Source organism: Lepidochelys kempii, chromosome 5, assembly GCF_965140285.1.
Source record: "Lepidochelys kempii isolate rLepKem1 chromosome 5, rLepKem1.hap1, whole genome shotgun sequence".
Taxonomy (NCBI): domain Eukaryota; kingdom Metazoa; phylum Chordata; order Testudines; family Cheloniidae; genus Lepidochelys; species Lepidochelys kempii.
In genome coordinates, this window is record NC_136384.1 from 91288380 (window position 1) to 91308491 (window position 20112).

Consider the following 20112-nt stretch of genomic DNA (forward strand, 5'->3'; position numbering starts at 1 on the left):
TATAGATTTATCAGAAAATGTTGAAAGTGAATGTTTGCTGTGGAACACAGTAGATATCAGTGAAATTAAAACTTTCAGCCAGTTGTTGTTGTTGTTGTTGTTGTTTTTCCTGCTGCATGTGTGCAGAGTAAAGCCTAACACAAGGATATGAGTGACTACTCAGTCTTGTTGAGGTAGGATAGCAGGAGCGAGGAAGGGATGGGAGACTGTAGGTATGACTTCCTCATGGGCTCTCTCAAGCAGAGGCTGTCGACCTGAAACATTGCTATGAGGGTGTTGGAAAGAAAAGATAGGAGACCGCTAGAAAGGTGACCTGTATCTGCCAAAGAAAACAGCATTATTTTCTTAGGATAGGATTGGCTCATGTTTCTTCTAAGCTTTTTGTCTTAACTCTTCTTTCCTCTCCCTGGTGTGGTCATTTGCAGAACAGGCTTATTGTTCAAGCTGTCTGAGGAGGAATAAAAGTTTGTAAGGGGAAAAATGCTCAAGGAATGAAAAGAAAAGTGATCTGCTCCTGTTCTTCTCCATAAACAATAGTCTTTTTGGGGTGGGTGGGCCCTGGTTCTGTTATATTATTGAGTACTTTATTTGTCTACATCTGGATGATTCCACACCCTATGGTTTAGCCAGACTTTGGAGCCTTTGTAGGCATTTTTGTAGACCAGTCTGGCAGACTTCAAAGCCAGGGCTACTGTATAGACAATAAAATGTCAAAGTAGTTGAAAATGGATTCTAATAGCTGGATTCCCCATCCTGTGGTAAAAAATAATGAGAGATGGCCAAGGAGGAAGTAACTTCTATAAAGTCCTCATCCTTCCCTTCTAGTGGTCTCTGGATTTCTTTTTTTATTGGGGTGGAGGGTGAAAGTTGTCCCCGTCACTTGTGAAATGAATCCTGGGTGCAGGGGGACATCATGGCTTTAGAGCCGATGTGGTTTTCCCCTCTGGCCCCTTCCTCGTGTTCCTTGAGAGCATGACTCCACCAGAGATGTGCTTCCCGGGACTTCACTGGTCATGGTTGCCCTGGAGGTACCTCTTGACAAGAGGGATCTTAACTGCAGAAGGGGTTCCATGGAAGATGTGATACAGCCCCAGTTTTATATAGTTGTAACTATTTTATTATAGGTATGAATTTGAAGAAATAAGTTGCTAATAACAGTGGATTTGTAATAGTACAAATTAGTTAATTTTTGTCCTGAATTTCCCATATGATTTCCTTGGGTAATTCAGTAGAGACGCGCCCTTGGAAAATAATGGGAGTTTTGCCATTGATTTCAAGGGAAGCAGATTTAGTCCCTTTTAAGAATGTATCCAAGACAATGCTGCCATCCTCTGTTCATAGCTGTCTTAATGAGTATGTCATTGGTAGCAGGGAAGAAAAGCTAATTTTGAGAAGTAACTAAATAGAGAAAAACATTCTGTTTTCACTGTAAAATTGTTCAAACACTGCTGATCTAAACCTATTTCACTAAAGAACTAACTTTACATTTAAAAAATGTAACTAATTGGATTTTGCCCTGTGATGTGAAACAAAATATTTTTGTCCTATTTTTGTTGAATACGGATTGAAATATAAATGTTTCTTTCAGTCTTACTAACAATTCTCGGATTGTGGGTCTACTGGCACAGCTGGAGAAGATCAATTCAGAATCTTTGTTGGTAGAAGCAGACACTGCCAGATATGTTACATCAAAGATCCTCCATCTGGCTCAGAGTCAAGGTAAATATTTTATTTTACTTAATGTTTTAAACATTGTCCCTGCTCATCTTTCTACGCCTCATCCCAAAACACACTCCTATACATATGACTGCCACATTTCAGCACTGAAGTTCTGTTGGTGTTTTCCCATCTTGTCCTCCAAAAGAATTTCTGTATTCCTTGTTTATGTGAACAAACAGTGAAAAGTTGTATTTATGACTTGTCTTTATGTATTTGCATATTGAACACAAGATTCTTCCATTAGGATAAGTTTCTCCTATCTCAGTTCTTCATAATCTGACAGTTAGCCATATTATACAGTATTTTTGGTCTCCTAAGAGTACTACCTTGTTCCACGAGTAATTCTATCAAAACAAATGACAGTACTTTTGGATTAAGGTACTATTCTACATGAACAGAGATGGCAGAATCAAGGCTCTTTCTTTGCTGTCTATAATTTCCGTCGTAGCTTCTCCTTACTACTGTATTTAGGCATTCACATTAAAAAAAAAAAATAAATAAAAAGAACCAAGCCACTTGTATTGTTGCTTAAGAACATGCTATATAGAAATGAATTTGGTTTTTGTAATTTACTTAAAAGGGGAAAAAAATAACAAAAAGACAAGTATTTTTTCTGCATCTCTTGGCTGAAGAAGAATGTAACCTTGAAGGTCTTCGGGTAAAAGATGATTTCTGGAACCCTGAAAGCACATCCAGTAACACTCTGGAATAACAAAGAAGGAACCTCATTAATATATAAAACAGCTAACTGATCAACAGAACTTCCCAGTACAGCCAAATCTATCGGAACAGCCTGGCAGACAGAAAGGGAATGGCAAATATCTCGGAGAATAATGTTGAGGTGGCTTTATTTCTCACATGCACTACAAAAGAGGCATCTTAGTTCTTTTCTTTTCTTCCTTCCTTTTGAGTTCAGATTGCTCTTGCTCAAGTGCTGTATGATCTCCGTTTATTTTGCTTCTGTCTGAGACCAGGGTCATTGGTGTCCACAGCAAAGATCTTTCAGTGTGTGCAGATTTCCTTTCAAACCTGTGACCTTTTCAGAAGAATTGAATTTTTAGTAACTGGAACTTGTTGTCCGTCCTTTTTTAGGAAGACTGAGGAAAATGTGTACTAAATCTGCATTCCTGTTGTCCTTTAGATTGCGTACATCAATGCATCATTATTCCAACCTGCCATTTTTATCGTTCCTTCCCCAGTTCCTCAATACTGCAGGCGAGCAGTCTAGCTAGTGTTTGATGGCTTACCGAAGAACATAAGAGTGCCCATACTAGGTCAGACCAATAGTCCATCTAGCCCAGTATTCTGTCTTCTGACCTTGACCAGTGCCAGCTACTTCCAAAGGAATTAACAGAACAGGGCAATTATCGAATAATCCATCCCTTGCCATGGAGTCCCAGCTTCTGGCAGTCAGAGGCTATGGGGAACCTGTGCCAGTACCTTCTGTGCAGAACCTTCTGCACTCCTCCCAGCTCCCTTACTAGCACAGTCCATCATTCTGTCTCTACCTTCCAGTGGCTTTCTCAGTAACTCGTCTGAATGGTCTGGGTCATACTGCTGTCTTGTCTGCTTCAGAAAAAATCCAAATAGCTAGAATCTGCAGAGAGTCCAGCCTGAATTCCTCTCCTCCCATGTCCTCTGTGTGTGTGTACGTGCGCGCACGCGTGCATACCAGGCTGGCCTAGAGTAGGTTGCTGTCTTTATATGACCTGCTAGCAGGTCTTCACAGATCAGTGAAGTAAAGAATAATCTAGTGGATTATGGCAGTGGATCTCACCCTCACCTGTGACTAAATGTTATAATAGAAAAATGTTTTAAGAACTTCCTCCCACATAGTCATAAAGAAAGGGAGGGTCTTTCTTGACCCTACTTTGATCAATTTGTGACCAATTAGTTGAAAATTCCTGACTCTCATCATCAGCCTCTTAGTGCCAATGTACAAGCCAAGTGGCTGCAATCCTGCTAAAAGGTAAGTATTGGGGAAGACGTGCCCCCCAAATGGTATAGTGGTCAAGCTATTTCTGCAGGGCCTATCTATACAGTGCATTTTCAGATAAGGAAAGGTGCCCAAATAACAGTCTCTTGCCAATCTCTTTTGGTAACCTACAGTTTCAACCTTGTCTTCAGCGGTATTTTTCCTTGGCCCATTCAAGGTGATCAGGAACTGTCATCAGCAAATAGTTATAAAAGTGTCAGACTTAACTTTTGCCTCCTCCCCAAACAAGGCCTCCTGTTTCAAGTTAATAATACCTTATGAGAATGGTGAAGTCAGATGGGGATCTGGAGGATTAATTATCACTTTTCCCTGACAGCCTTTTTCATTCTTAGTGTCTCCTACATTTCTTATGCCTTTTTGTATCAAGAATTGGAAGTCTTCTACAGGGAATATCTGTGTCAAGATGCTTGAACCCAAGCTATTTCCTTACAGAGAGTCTTCTAAATTTCTAAAAAGGAAAGGAGTACTTGTGGCACCTTAGAGACTAACCAATTTATTTGAACATAAGCTTTCATGAGCTACAGCTCACTGCATCTGATGAAGTGAGCTGTAGCTCACGAAAGCTTATGCTCAAATAAATTGGTTAGTCTCTAAGGTGCCACAAGTACTCCTTTCCTTTTTGCGAATACAGACTAATACGGCTGCTATTCTGAAACCTAAATTTTTAAGAGATGCCAAAAGTGGAAGGAAACTATTAAATGCATTTCTTAATGTTGTCATGTTTTCATTGCTACATTTTAAATATTTCAATTCAAAAGATCAGGTACAAATATAAATGAATATTTCAAATGAAGAACTTCAGATTATGGATATTTTCTTTTTTTTCCAAAGTCATCCCTCCTTAGCCTTGGCCACCATTAGTCCCACTTTAACTTCAGCGGATGTTTTAGGCATCCATAAAGTTCTCAAAAATAATAGCAACAAACTAAATTTTAATGAGCCTTCTGTTTAAACTGTTAAGTCTTTTCCTTGTCTTTATTTTCTACTGCTTTATAGAACTCTTGTCTGGACAGGTGACATTTAAATCCCAGAAATAAAAACAAATTATATAGCAGTTCAGGTTACGGTATTTAGAGCCTCCAGTCCAGAAATCTTACATTTGGAAGATTTATTTTACAAACTGTTAATGTTGGAGATGTGTTAATTATTTAATTGTGGCATTGCTTGTTACATGATACAGATTTTCTAAACATACAGGAGGACATAGTGCTTGCCTCAAAAAGCCTAGAGTGTAGGGTGTGATGGGTTGGATCACAGAAACCCCCTGGGGGCTGCCACCTGATGTGCCAAGACTACTTCTGCTCCTGCTTTCCTGCCCTATCAACTTTTTCTCCCTCTATAACACTGATAGAGAGATATGCACAGCTGTTTGCCCCCCCTCCCCCAAGTATTAATACATACTCTGGCTTAATTAATAAATAAATAAAAAGTGATTTTATTAAATACAGAAAGTAGGATTTAAGTGGTTCCAAGTAGTAACAGACAAAATAAAGTGAATTACCAAGCAAAATAAAATAAAACCCGCAAGTGTATGTCTAACAAAACTGAATACAGACAAAACCTCACCAGTTCCAGTAAGCTTCCTTTTACAGACTAATCTCCTTTTAGTCTGGGTCCAGCAATCACTCACACCCTGTGTAGTTACTGTCTTTTGTTCCAGTTTCTTTCAGGTATCCTTGGGGGTGGAGAGGCTATCTCCTTAGCCAGCTGAAGACAAAATGGAGGGGTCTCCCATGGGCTTAAATATACTTTCTCTTGTGGGTGGAGTCCCCCTCCTCTCTCCTATGCAAAGTCCAGCTCCAAGATGGAGTTCTGGAGTCACCTGGGCAAGTCACATGTCCATACGTGACTTAGTTTTTACAGACAGAAGCCATTGCCCACATGGTATCTCGAATGTCTCCGGGAAGACTTCTTACGTGGATTGGAGCATTCCAAGATGCATTGTTCCTTAAGTGCTTCTTGATTGGGCACTTAACTTTGCGAATTCCTTTCTCCAGGACCTGACCAAATGTTCTACTAAGGTTATTTAGAAATCAAGCCGGTACACAGCCCATATTCATAACTTCGAATACAAAAATGATACATGCAAACAAATAGGATTAATAGATTCAGTAGATCATAACCTTTACATAGCTGTTACATGACATTTGTAGCATAGAACATATTCCAGTTATGTCATATATATTCATAAGCATATTTCCATAAAGCCTTATGGTGGGCATCGTCACATAGAGTCCCAATCCTGGTGATAAAATTAAGCATATGCAGTTTTTGCATAAGTGTTTACAGGCTCAGGGCCTAAGAACTTCATACATAACAGAGATCATCTGTTACTTATGACAAACTTAACAAAGGTTTCAGAGTAACAGCCCTGTTAGTCTGTATTCGCAAAAAGAAAAGGAGTACTTGTGGCACCTTAGACTCAAATAAATTGGTTAGTCTCTAAGGTGCCACGAGTACTCCTTTTCTTTTTGCAAACTTAACAAAATTTCTCCCAAACTGGGAAGGAGGTGTGGTTTTGGGATTTTACCCTGAATACCAAAACCTTAATTACCACTTAGGTGTGGTGTGTTTGTAATTTGACTAATGGTTGGCATGCTTGTTGTTGTGGATGAAATTTTTCAAGCTTTTTCATTAGTTCTCTCATGCACTAACTGGGGGATAGCAAAGAGCAGAGGTTTGGATTTACTCTGTGTGTGTGTGTGTGTGTGTGTGTTATGTATATGTATATATACTGTTTACGTACGTATGTACATACATACATACTAGGCTTTTACATATATGGTAGGCTTACATGATAAAGGCTAATTATACTGTGTGTGTATGTATGTATATATAAATATAAAAAGATGCATTATTGAAGGTGTTTTTCTGTCTTGGTTTTTTTTTTCTCCCCTTCTCTTTGGGTTATTTTACTAGTATTGCTGTAAACTAATACTTTAATAAAATAACATTATTCCATGCACTTTGAATAGACTAAAATACATACATTAAAAATAGTTCATCTAGGGGACCTTCATTGACAGTGAAAGAACTTTGTAATGTAACTGGAAAGAAAGGAACTATGAAGACAGTATAGGTGAATTGTATAAAAGAGTAAAAATGGAGGACAGGTACAGCAATGTATTTATTAAAATTTGGGATAAATGATCATTTAACCCAAACTTTAATAAAGGGCCTCATTAGAGTTAAAGAAAAGGATTTTTTTGTTGAGATACGGTTGATATACATTTATTTATTTATTTATTTATTTTATTGTCATATCTTTTGTTTTCTAAACAGTCTTAATACGCTTTTCTATTGGATTGATTTTTTTTTTTTTACTTGGTGCATTATTTAAAGCAAGCACAAGATGCCCCCTCATTAGGTAGTTCATTTAATCACTGTTGCATTGGCTATATGGAATAAAGGGGTTAATTCGGGATGGGGTTAGACTTAAGAACCTCATCTAAAGAAATGTAGGCTAACGTACAGCATTATCAGCAGTATGTGAGACATATGTTGGAAACATTGTAACTTTCCACACATCAGTGTAACTTTACCTCTTGATAAATTCTCATGGTAGTCTCTTCTCATTTTACATTTTCATTTTGGCAGCTGAACGCTAGCAAGTTGATGTGTCTACATGAAGTCACAAATAACCTTATAACTCATTTGCCAATCTGTTTTTCTTTTTTTGTTTGCTTTGAAAACTAGTGATAGTACATCTATGTTTTGCACTGTTTTAAGAGTCAGTTGTCCTAGATTCAGAAACTGGAGAGAGCTCCTGTCAAAGGCCATGTTAAATACATATCAAAGTAATATTTCATGACTCTCCAACTAAATACTTGTTGCATTGTCAGAGCTATAATTTAAGTATTAAAGTATGGTAAAAGAATGGCGAATACAAGCCTGTCACAAGTTTGGGGCTTTGTAAGACACAGTACAGTATAAGTTTACTAAGTACTGTTACATTGTGTGATAAAAAGATTAGTTTTAAGTTTATTTTTTCTGGAATTACCTTATTGCCAATATTTTGAAAAGCTTTTGCTGAAGGGAAGAAATGTGTACTAATTGTGTCTGAAGATTAAACTGATCATTTAAATTTTACAAGAAAACTTGCCTTTAGCTGTGAGTGCTGTTAACCAGAAATTTCTTAATAGAAATCAAATGGTTGACTGATTATTTTGGCTTGAAACTAGTTGGCGATTAAGGAAAACTTGGAGAGTTTTATGAAGATGTGCACCAAGTGTACCACGAACATAAGGCCATGAATTCTTGAGTGTTTCTATTAATTGTACATGAAGTGTTCTCATTACTAAGTCTAGCAAAATAACTTATTTTCTTGCACTTTTTTGGTGACCATAACACATACTTACCTAGATCAAGTTTCAGAGTAACAGCCGTGTTAGTCTCTATTCGCAAAAAGAAAGGGAGTACTTGTGGCACCTTAGAGACTAACCAATTTATTTGAGCATAAGCTTTCGTGAGCTACAGCTCACTTCATCGGATGCATATCATCCGATGAAGTGAGCTGTAGCTCACGAAAGCTTATGCTCAAATAAATTGGTTAGTCTCTAAGGTGCCACAAGTACTCCCTTTCTTTTTACCTAGATCAAGTCACTGTCGAGTTAGCATTTTAAAAATTTCATAAGAAAATCTACTCCACAAAACAATGTAATAGAAATTGAAATTTCAGGTGGCTATCACTTGTTTTCTGAAGATACACTTGTGATACTCTTTGGTCTGTGCCCCTGCAGGTAACTAAGCCTGAAACTCAAAGTTGAAATATTGGTTTCATCAGGGGAGAGTCTTATGCCATTCTTGGAATGGAAAATAGCTATCTCTCGTGCTGCAACTGCAAGTTCTATTTTGACTGGTTGGTGAAGGTGACTTTTTTACAATGGATGGCTGTACCAGCTGTGCATCAGCCAGATGCACATTGCAGCTGCTTTTGCTCTTTTTTTTTGTAGTCCTTCCACAGTGTCTTAATTGTACAGAGCCTAGTACAATGGAGTCCTTTTCTATGACTAGGATCCTTAGGTTTCTACTCCCTTGACTGCTCTGTTTCATTGTGGGGAAAAAATCCAATTGAAATAGCTCAATTTTTTCTTCTAAAACAAAAATATTTTGGCGTTTCCCTTCTGTCAGAAATTTCTAGTTTTCATTCCAAACGGGAGCAAACTTGTTTAAAATGTCAAAACTTACCATGGAACAAAGTGAGTTTTGATCAGCTCTAGCTAACGCAATGTTTAGATTTATGGGAGGAATTCATGCTGCTCTTGGAGGTACTGTTTCAATCTGTCTGCTTATTCACCCAGACAACACTGCATCATTAATCTTTTAGGGGTATGTTTTCATTGCAGAGTTAGCCTTAATGATTGACATCTGGGTCTGAGCACCTAGATTAACCTGGCTCGGGTGTGAGCAGCCGTACACGAGTTACCATGTCCTCAGTGGTGCTGGACTCACCGGTGTGTGTCTTTAAGACTTATGGGAGCACATCCCATGGTTGTCTGTACTGCCCTAAGCTAAGCTGTTATGATTCTTTCCCAGTGACTTGAGAAAGCATGTTTGTCCTTCAGGATATGCAGGGGAATTGTGGGAAGGCATTGGAGGACTATTGGCAGCTGAGTGATATAACCTGTGTCCTCATTGTAAGGGAGATGGGGGTGGTTCCCAATCTCAGTGAAAGTGACACTGAGCACTCTTTTTTACATCCACAGCTAGTCCTGGTTAATGCACACCAGACTTGAGGAGACAGAGGGTTTTGTGCATGATATGAGGGAGATTAGGAGCAGCTCCTGAGTAAGGGCCACAGTTAATTCTGCAGTGAATACATACGTTCATTGCATGTAATTTTCACTCCCATAAATACTAGGTACTACTTTTTAATGAAAGTTTATATTCTGGAGAATCTGTGCAACATTTTTGCAAGAGGATGATTCTGCAGCAGTTTAGTCAGTCATATAATCACAGTATAGATACAGTTTAGAGTTATATAGCTATTTCCATACTAACTCTTTTTTCAGTGGCTCATGGCTTTCAAAATTTTATATTGGGGCTGTTTTTTATAGGTTGGCTTCTCTCTGAAGTGAATGTTTGTTTGGTTTTGGAAATAACTGAATAAAAGCGGTTCAGCTTGTGATGGGGGTGACCTGACCCTTTAAAATCAGTGGTTTCTAGGAGTCAGCCCACTGCCATCATGTGGTGTGGTCATTTAAGATTTTGGCAGGTCTGATATACAAGGACCTAGGAGAAATTGGGCGAGAGGAAATGGTCTCAGGAGTAAGTAGTATTTCAGAGGAAACCCCATTACTGATTCCTTAAAGTCTTGGGACCAGGAGCTTGGCAGCCAGGGCAAGACAAAGCTCCTGTGACTCCTGGAGCATTGGAATGAGTTTTGGGAAGGGGATCAGCACATATGCTGCCACCTCCCTCCTGGCAGGCCAGACATCAGCAGGAGAAGGCTGGCCTGCTGAGCCCTCCAAGGTGGAAGGCTAAGTGGGGAAAAGGTCCAGCTGAAAGTAAAGCTGGCTAGGGTCCTACAGCTGGTCTAAATCACAGCCTGATCTCCAGGGAGAAGAGCTGGGGGGATTCCTGTCTGAAGGAGGTACCTGCCTCCTGTCATTATCTCAGCTCTGAGAGGAGGGCTGGGGGGAGCTCCTGTCCTAGGGAGGGAAACCAGTAGGACCGTTTGAAATACGGCCCAATGGCTGCCGTAGAGGCCGAGGAGCCACCAGGAGTAGTAGCCTAAAACAACAGGGAACCAGATCTTCTGGAGGAGGTGACCCACCGTGTGTGACTCTGAGGAATGATCTGCACATGACGGATGGTAGGAAACAGGCCAGGGACAAAATCCAGTACTGCACTCATGGGAGGGACGCAGGGAGGGCACATGACCTCCCCACGTGACCCTCCTTGTGACTCCTCCCTCCCATCCCGGGGCTCTCCCCGTCCCCCCTTACCTGTCTAAAATTTTACAACTTCATCTGTTAAATAGAGAATAGCGTAGCTGAAGTTGGCGTATCTTAGATCGACTTAGAATCACTTGCTTCGTCCTCGCGGCACGGGATCGATCCCCCTGGTGGAATTCCGGAGTTGACGGCAGAGCAATCAGGGATCGATGTATTGTGTCTACGCTAGACGCGATAAATCGATCCCCGATAGATCGATCACTACTCGCCGACCTGGCAGGTAGTGTAGTCGTGGCCTGAGTATTGCTCTCCTCCAGGCACTAGGAAAGCAAAGATGCTGCGCCTTCTGGGTTTGATGGAAAAAAGGCATAGAACTGTGTGTGCCATGTGCATCTTGATAGAACTACAGCCCAAATTGTTTTATTGTTTTCCTCAGCATGATACACAGGAGGGGCAATCAAAATCAGCCTGGCAGAACATGCGTGATAACTGTGGCTGGACAGATAGAATGTGATTTTGATCAATTGTTTCTGATCTCTTGGGGCCAAATTCTGTTCCCATTGAGATCAAAAGGAGTTTTGCTATTGAGGTCAATGGGAACAGGCTTTGACATTTGGAGAGGAAAGAATAAAACCACGCAAGCAAGGGTTACGTTGCTTACACAACAGGTATCAAAGGCTGCTAACTCATGTGAGAAAGTCAGCAGACATCTGATCTTTGTCCATTGCAAGGGAGAAATCAGCAATCAATGAGGCTAGAACAGTGTCTGTACCATATCCAACTCATAAGCACATCTGCAAAGGATCAAGGGAATATGAAGGCTCCAGATTACCTTAAAGTCGTCAGTCCCTTGTTTAGAATGCTCCCATTAGTTTATGTTCACAGTTGAGAGGCTGGAGCAGGAAAGAGGCAAAATGGATATGTTTCCAGGCCAGGGGCTTTTAGCTTCTGCCAAGTGCCAAGTAAAGGGAATCTGTTCTTACTGTGAAAGATGTTTTGGAGTCACATGGGAAAGTTAGATGTCCATCACCCCCACCCACATTATAGTTAGAACATTCACAAAAAGTCCATTAAGAATAGACAGGAGTTTTCAAGAATGTGAGCTAAGTGTTCCTTAATGGGTCATTCAACTTGACTTGTCCCTTCATGTGCTAGCTAAATACCTTGAGGGCATTAACACAGGAGTAAACATGTAGTAAACATAGCTAATATTCATAACTTTAGATACCAAGATGAATATACATGCATAAAATAGTATAGTCATAAGTACCAGCTATTTCACCTACATGACTATTCCCAGAAGAGATTCTGAAAAATCACACCATTTACCTAAGACCCTATGTGCCAGCACCATCCCCCACTGGAGTTTTATCATCTGTTATTTAACAACAGAGATAGAGCCAGTGCTGTGACTCCATTTAGCTTAAAAGGGCAAGGTTAATTTTTAGCTGTTCAGGTGTGACTGCACCTTTAGTCAGTGAGGGTATACTGCCTGGCACACATTCAGGTTAATGGGTTCAGTGTTCCTTTTCAGTTAACTTTTTAATGTTCATAAACCTGGTGTGTGCTGAGGTGGTCTAAAGCATAACACAGGTTTTTAGGTTTGCAAATCTGTGAACCTCTGCCTCTTTGAGATTTTTATATATTTTTTTCTGGTCAAAGAAGAATGGAATCAATTGTTTAGACTGAAGGTTGGGGAATGAAACTACTTATATTTTGTGTTGCCCTTCATAATAAAATGGGATTGTCTGAAACTTTTGTTGAATGTAAGGATTACATAGCTCACTTGTGGATTTGTCTATTAAATAAGTGTTTATTCATAGAAATCTATTCTGTTACAGAAAGCATAATGACATGTAATTTCTGGTTTAGATGTGGCCAGCCAGTGTAGTATGATCCTGATCTTTTATTAGTTTTATTATATTAGCTACTTTCTTGGCAGAGCATTTGTTTTCATTAATTGGTTTTCAGCACTTTTGAGGCTAAAATGTCTTTTGTTCAACTGATCATAGGCATGAAGCATCTCTTCTCATACATCTGCATTTATTCTAGCACACTCAGGGTATTGGTGGGGAAGTATGAAAAAAGCAGCCAATTTTAGAAGCAGGCAGAAACTGTTTTGGGTGTGAATGATTGCACTTAAAATGACATGGATAGTGATTCTGATTATTTCTCTATAGTGTCAGTAAATACAAGCTTAAGAATGTTGCCTGTTTTTCTTCATCTTGCTCTGATGTTGCAGTTGAAAGTGAGGTTTCAAGGTTTGGCTTCTTGATTACTTGATTTGCCTCACCTAACATGAAAAAGTCAAACCAAAATGAACTGGTACATAACCAAAGAAAAGCTCAATTTGCCTTCCATGGCTCTGTGCTCACGAGAAAGTAGATGTGCAAAAATAGTATAATAAACTCTCATGAGCTGTTTTATGCAGTCTGGTGCCCATCCACAAGCAAACCAGAAAGAAACTTTATTGGGATTATATATTGATTCGTTTTGGCAGTTACATGAATCAGGTAACCTGAATCAGGCGATAAGGGAATCAGATCCTGAAAATGCCCATATTGAAATACTATTTGCAAGTCTTAGGACAGCAATAATTGCAGAAAATGTGTGATGGGTGAGGTAAGATAAATAAAATACTTTACCCTTTTAATAAGGTGGAGAGGGAATCATAGGCTGTGGACTTTCAGTGTCTAGCTCCATAAATTATTGTTGTTCATGTACAGAACTACAGCTACTTATTTCACCCCCTTTTCTTTTTCAAATGTTGGCATTACTGTGTTGTAGCACAGTAAACAAGATAGTATCTGATAATATGTTAACCCCTGACTCCTGCACCTAAAAATCCATCTTCCTTCCTCTTTCCTTGCCTGGAATAAGGCTGCTGTATAAAAACAGCAGGAAATTGTTCTGGAAATCTCAAAAGCTGACTTTCTCATGAAATTTCCAGAAATTCCTGTTACTCTTACATGAGTCAGAAATATTGCACAAGATACCTTTCTTTGCAGTATTTTGCCCAAAACTGTGGTATGTGGAGATATACGTACACTAAAAGAAAAATGTTAACCAAAATCAAAAATAAATTCAAAAGTAGTTCAAATTTTCTTTAAAAATTAGGCAAAGGTATGAATTCATTCCTACTGTATCTAAATCAGTTGGTTCACCCTAATTTTCATATGCTTTTGTACCCTAAGTGACTTTTGTGTGTGTGTAGGTTTTTTTTCCCATAGGTTAGATTTTTCTGAATGTTGTATCCATTTCTTATGTTCAGAAATTGCTCAACTAATTTTATTATATCCTTTGAGGGGAAAAAATAATCTCTTGGACTTTCAGAAAAAACCAGGAAGGAAATGACTGCCAAAGGTTCCCCAGCAATAGAAGTTATCCTCTCAACATTAGAGGTAAAGCATCTTATTCATGTACGTGTGTATGCCTAAATTGTATACTTCGTAAATATCAGACTTCCAATTTTTCAATATTTAATTTTCTTGGCCTTTCCTGCTACAAGGTACTTGTCCATGGTCTTGATCATTACATGATATCTAAGGCCTTGATTCAGCAAGTTTCTTAAGAACATTCAAAGGAGCTACACTTCTACTTTAAAGTTAGGCTATGTTTAGGTGCCTTGCTAAATCAAGGTCTAAAAATACGTAAGTCAAGTGGTTTGAGTTGCAGTAGGAACTCTGAGAAGTGTCAATCGTTAATCAATTCTGATGTTAGAATTTTAACCAGAAATATACAAGTTTCTTAAAATATGAAAAAATAACCTGAAGTATTTACCAAAGAAAATATCTTTTACAAGTAAAATTCAAGGCAAAATACAACTGCTTGTTTTGGAAATGTCTGTGGATCTCAAAAGTTGAAGAATTTGGGCAAATATATAACTACAGCTGGTTTATTTGGGTATAAATAAACTGTGAAGCTTGGAAGGAAAGGCACGTGTGGCTGTGGAAAATAAATGTAATGAGGTACTCCCATTAATAAGTCTTGAAACAAAACCTATTACTGTTACAAATTAAGCAAGGATACATCTGTGTCCAGTATGCCGTATTTGTTACCAAAACTAAAAGAATATTATTTAATTTCAGAATACAAGAGATCTTCAGACTACTCTAAATATATTAAATATCCTCATTGAATTGGTGTCAGTTGGTAAGTTTTTTAATCAAGTGGCAATTTTTGTGTACTTTGTGCAAATTGTTATATTTTTTCAAAAATGTTTGAAAAATTAAAATAGCTGATTTACATAATTTTATTTTCTGAGATTAAAAGAATGATCAAAAGTCTAGTTTATGCATGTCTATAAAAGTTGAACATTGCCAACGCTGCTTGGTGTATTGCAAATGGATATGAATAAAAGACTGAATAGCTAGGTATCTTAATTTTTTTTAATACTTCTGATATTTCTATTTTTAATTTCAAGGTGGTGGTCGGAAAGCAAGTGTCTTAGTTTCTAAAGGAGGGACGCAGATCTTGTTGCAGTTACTTTTGAGTGCCAGCAAAGATTCCCCACCAAATGAGGAGTTAATGGTGCAGCTTCATTTTCTTCTTGCAAAAATTGGTCCAAAAGGTAATCCTAATTATAATGGTTAATACTTTGTCCATGTGTAATAGTCTTCACGTGATGATCTCATTGAACTTTTAAAAGATTGTTTCATCACAGATACTAGGTAACTCTATCTGCTCTATTCTACATTATAACAGTTTTTATGGTGTGCTTATCACTGTAGTGGTTGCTTTAATGTACTACTGGAAGACTCTTCAAATGACTACACACCTGTCACATCTTGTCCATTTACAGTTGGATAAACAAAGACAGGGAATTCAAGAATAAATTTTTGGAAGTGTTGAGTAATTTAGGGTACCTCAAATTTGGAGTGCCCAACTTGATATTTAGGGCCTGGTTTCAGGAGCCTGATTTTGGAGGTGTTGAACCTTTCAAGACAGGCACCAGTGTACTCCGCATTAGTGGATGAAGGCATGCCTTCATCCAAGAATGGAAGAAGGAAATGAAGGGAAAGGTGAAATGGAGTTCATTATGCAGAGGAGAGGGGTAGAGATGTAGAAATAGCATATCTTTTGTCGCTTTTGAATTAAACTTATTTAGTTACAAAAGTAGAATAATTTAGCTTCAAAATCAAATTCAGTGATTTTCTTTGTTTTTGGTTTTGTTCTATTTGTTACAGATAAAAAATTTGGAGTAAAAGCTAGAATCAGTGGCACTCTAAACATCTCTCTGAATTTGGTGAAACAGAATTTGCAGAACCACAGGTTAATACTGCCATGTCTTCAAGTACTAAGAGTATACTCAGCCAACTGTAAGTATTGCAAAACATTCTTTTCTCTTTTCTATACAATGGTGGGTAAAGTACTTGACAATGTTTAAAATGGAGAATTTAATTTTTTGTTTAATCTTACATGATTATAGTGACTCTTCTTTTCTGAAGACTTTTTACTACTTTTAAGTGGTGTCCCTTAAGTATGCCTCTCGAGCCCTTGATCGGAGATATGCAGCTAGCAGTGTCCGTTCGGCCCCTGCACATGCCTGTGCCGCCTCATGCCGGATACTGAGACTGTATAGGGGGGTGCAGGTGAACAGCCATTAGTTCCTGTTCACCCACCTCAGCCTGAGATGGAGCCTTAGTGTGGTAGCCTTAAGCTTGCCTTGGCTTTTCTAATATTTCATTAGTGGTTAAGATAGTTTTTATAGTTAGATAAGTGGTGAAAGGATTGTTTGACTCCTCTTTCTCCGGGAGAGACTTAGTATTTTCCTGGCAGGGCATGCCTGTCTTGTCAGGTTTCAAATGTTGCCTCTCCTAATGAGAGGCTATAGCTTTGAGTGACCACCCTTCTGTGTGTCCATTGCTTGGGAGAGTCCCACTTCTGCCTGGCTCTTGCATCCAGGGCAAGGACAAACGGGGGCATTAAATTCAGACTGCTAATGATCAAACACACTCTTCAGCCAGTTACTGAGTCCCGTTCGGAGGCCACTTCTCTTCCCCCCTCAGACAGATCCAGCACAGGCTTCCTCTGTGAAAGGGAAGACTCTGATATAGCTTCAGGGAAGGCTCACCTTAAGGAGCCAACTCTGAAGAAATCCCAGGTTCTCGGCAAGATCTAGCGTCGCTGAAGCGTTGACCTCTCAGCTCGCTACTGTTGAGGTGAAGGACTCCTCTTCCGGCACTGGTGGGGCTGCAAAGTCCTGGAGCACAAAGGAGAGACACAGCTCTGATTGGGCCTCAATACCTTCTGCCAGCGCGGCAGGCAAGCATAGACCTTGGGGACTGGTACAGTTCAGTCCAGCTGTTGGTACCCAAGCATGCAGCACCCTCTGCACTGAGCAAGCAACAGCACCAGATGCCATCAGTGTCTACTTCAGTATGTCCACCATTTGTGGTACTGTTGGCTTTGCCGACTGTCGCATAGGCCACTGCATCAGTGCCAGTCCCTTAGTTGGTACTGTGAAGGGTTGGGTCCCTCAAGACTGTTACTAGATATGCTGGGATACCACTGAGAACAAACCCCCCTGCCAGAGAAGGCTTCCTTCCATTCCCGTCTTGCTGAGCTAGACGCACCAGTCGGCTACAGCACAGACCAAGAGATTGGGCCACACACCCCTGCAGTTCATAGAAACTAAGATTCACTTAGCCCAGGGGCTTCTCAGTTAACACAGCGTTTCCCAGGACCCAGTATTCTGTCTTTCTGGGAGCCTAAACCCCAAATGAATCCATTTTACTCTGTATAAAGCTTATATAGGGTAAACTCATAAATTGTCCACTCTTTATAATGCTGATAGAGAGAGATGCACAGCTGTTTGCTCCCCCAAGTATTAATTACTTTCGGTAAATTAATAAGCAAAAGTGATTTTATTAAGTATAAAAAGTAGGATTTAAGTGATTTCAAGTAATAGGACAAAGTAAGTGCCCAATCAAAGCAGTTTGCCTGAAAGGGGATTGTGTAGGAATCTGCCTGATGAGCCAAAGGTGATTCTGGATGTAAGTAAAATTCAGGAGTTGGTAGTGGCTCAGCAGAGGAATGCTTCTGTGGAGCAAGGTAAAGATGAACTGGTGCTTAAAAAGATTCCTGAAAGAAAAAAATTTCAGGCTAGTCTTTGCAACCAGTTTGCTGCAACTGAAGGGTGTGGAAGTGATTTGATTAAGGAAGTTTGAGTTCCTAACAGCCAGAAATTTTCTGTTGTGAATTGATCCACTGACTTTCCTTTTGAAGATCCAGTATGTATCACTTTGAGAAGGTCTCGGATGGAATGAAAATTGTTAAGAAAGTTAAACAGCCCTATAACCAAGTGGTTGTGCTTGACCTGTTTGTTGGGAAAACAATGTTGTTGGGACAGAAATGTCTCCATGTAGATTCTGTGAGTGAATGGTCTGTGACTCAGGTGCAGAGTGAAGACTCGGTAGCGGAGTCAGCAGACCAGGACAGCGGTGCAGTTAATATCTTAAAAATACAGGGGAGGGCAGGTATACTCATCTCTAAACATTTTAGATATGACTTGTAGTCTCTTAGTGGACTTAATGTCTGATTCCATGTGGAAGCAGAGGTTGGTAAAGGAAGGACAACAGAACTTTGAGTCTAACTTGCTAGTGAAAATGGATGGTATCTCTTTAAGACAAAGTCCAGCCTTGAAATTGGTAACAGTTAATGATTTAAAAACTAGTAAACAAGCTAGTGTCTGTGTTGATGCACATTACCTGGCTGACCGAGAGGGGGGGAAGGGGGGACGACTTGCGAATAGCTGTTAGCACAGAGATCATACCCGATCAGCCAGTGAATTCTGTTAAGCAAGAGAAATCAGGGTTTAATCCTACAGGACAAGGAGGAAAAAGAAAACTTCCTTTTGGAAAGGGAAGCCACAGGTTAACCGTAAAATGCCAAAACCCCAATGGTATTGAGTCAAAGGTGTGAAATGACAAACGTGATTGTAGATGGACACTTGCAATTAATTTGTTTATTGCTAATGGTAATCTTTGTAACTCACGTGTTGCTAATAGCAAGAATTGTAAAAATATGCAAAGTGCCTAATCTTTTGGAAAATCTCCTGAACACGTTAAGAGTAATGCATAAGAACACATTTTGTTAAAAGACCTTGTGATAGGTATCACGGGAGTTCAGATATACTATACAGATATATTTCAGAGTAACAGCCGTGCTAGTCTATATTCGCAAAAAGAAAAGGAGTACTTGTGGCACCTTAGAGACTAACAAATTTATTAGAGCATAAGCTTTTGTGAGCTACAGCTCACTTCATCAGATGCATAGAATGGAACATATAGTAAGACAGATACATCTCTCTCTCACACACACACACACACACACACACACACACACACACACACACACACACACACACGCACAAGTTGGAAGTTACCATACAAACTGTGAGAGGCAAATTAGTTAAGATGAGCTACCATCATCAGGAGAAAAAAAACTTTTGTAGAGATAATCAAGATGGCCCATTTAGACAGTTGACAAGAAGGTGTGAGCATACTTAAGGAAATAGAGTCAATATGTGTAATGACCCAGCCACTCCCAGTCTCTATTCAAACCCAAGTTAATAGTATCTAGTTTGCATAGTAATTCAAGCTCAGCAGTTTCTCATTGGAGTCTGTTTCTGAAGCTTTTCTGTTGCAAAATTGCCACCCTTAAATCTTTTACTGAGTGGCCACAGAGGTTGAAGTGTTCTCCTACCGGTTTTTGAATGTTATGGTTCCTGATGTCAGACTTGTGTCCATTTATTCTTTTGCGTGGAGACTGTCCAGTTTGGACAATGTCCATGGCAGAGGGGCATTGCTGGCATATATCACATTGACAGATGTACAGGTGAACAAGCCCCTGATGGCATGGCTAATGTGATCATGCAAGGCATTGAATTTAGCCGTATGGAATGGAAATCCATCAACTTCATGAAAAAACTTGTATAGATACAGACAGACATCTTCCTCAATGGCAACTGAGGTCTTGTTTTGCAGGACATCTTTTGGAGCCAATATGGTTCCATGAAGCCATGACTCTTCTCATATGACAGAGCTTTATAGTGATCTTCCTTTTTTGCTGTAGAGTACTTTAAATAAGATAAGTTAGTAGAGGATAACTGTTTACCTTAGTTGAGAGGCAGAATGATCGGGTGGGTAGGGAACTGGACTGGGGCTCTGACCCAGATTCTTGTTGACTCTGCCCTGCTGCATGACCTTGGGCAAGTCATTTAATCTCTCAACCACTGGTCTGTCTTATTTTTTAGATTGGAAGCTCTTTGGGGCAGGTATCTTTTCTTACTATGTGTTTAGTACAATGTCTGGCACAATGGGCCCCTATCCTTGGTTGGGGCCTCTAGATGCTACTTTAATACTACTGCTAAGCATAATTATTATACAGTACCTATAAGTCAATACACAATCTTGAATTAATATGTATGTGTTGCCACTAAAGCTGGCTCTTTCCACTCTAATGCCTCTTGATACCCAATTAGGGACAACTTTTTTTTAA

The 20112-nt window shown here is 39.4% G+C and overlaps 1 protein-coding gene across 8 annotated transcripts in view; it reads left to right on the forward strand.

Moving 5' to 3' along the window:
* Positions 1–20112, forward strand: part of AGTPBP1 (ATP/GTP binding carboxypeptidase 1) — a 149096-nt gene that overhangs the window by 38174 nt on the left and 90810 nt on the right. For 7 of the 8 annotated variants that reach the window (XM_073345034.2, XM_073345036.2, XM_073345035.2 and 4 more), the window contains exons 3-7: positions 1589–1719; positions 13945–14012; positions 14700–14763; positions 15035–15181; positions 15798–15929. In XM_073345034.2, coding sequence (XP_073201135.1) covers positions 1589–1719; positions 13945–14012; positions 14700–14763; positions 15035–15181; positions 15798–15929 — 542 coding nt within the window. Of the gene's footprint in view, positions 1–1588; positions 1720–13916; positions 14013–14699; positions 14764–15034; positions 15182–15797; positions 15930–20112 lie in introns of those variants that run through there. The other variant, XM_073345033.2, reaches the window with a different exon arrangement.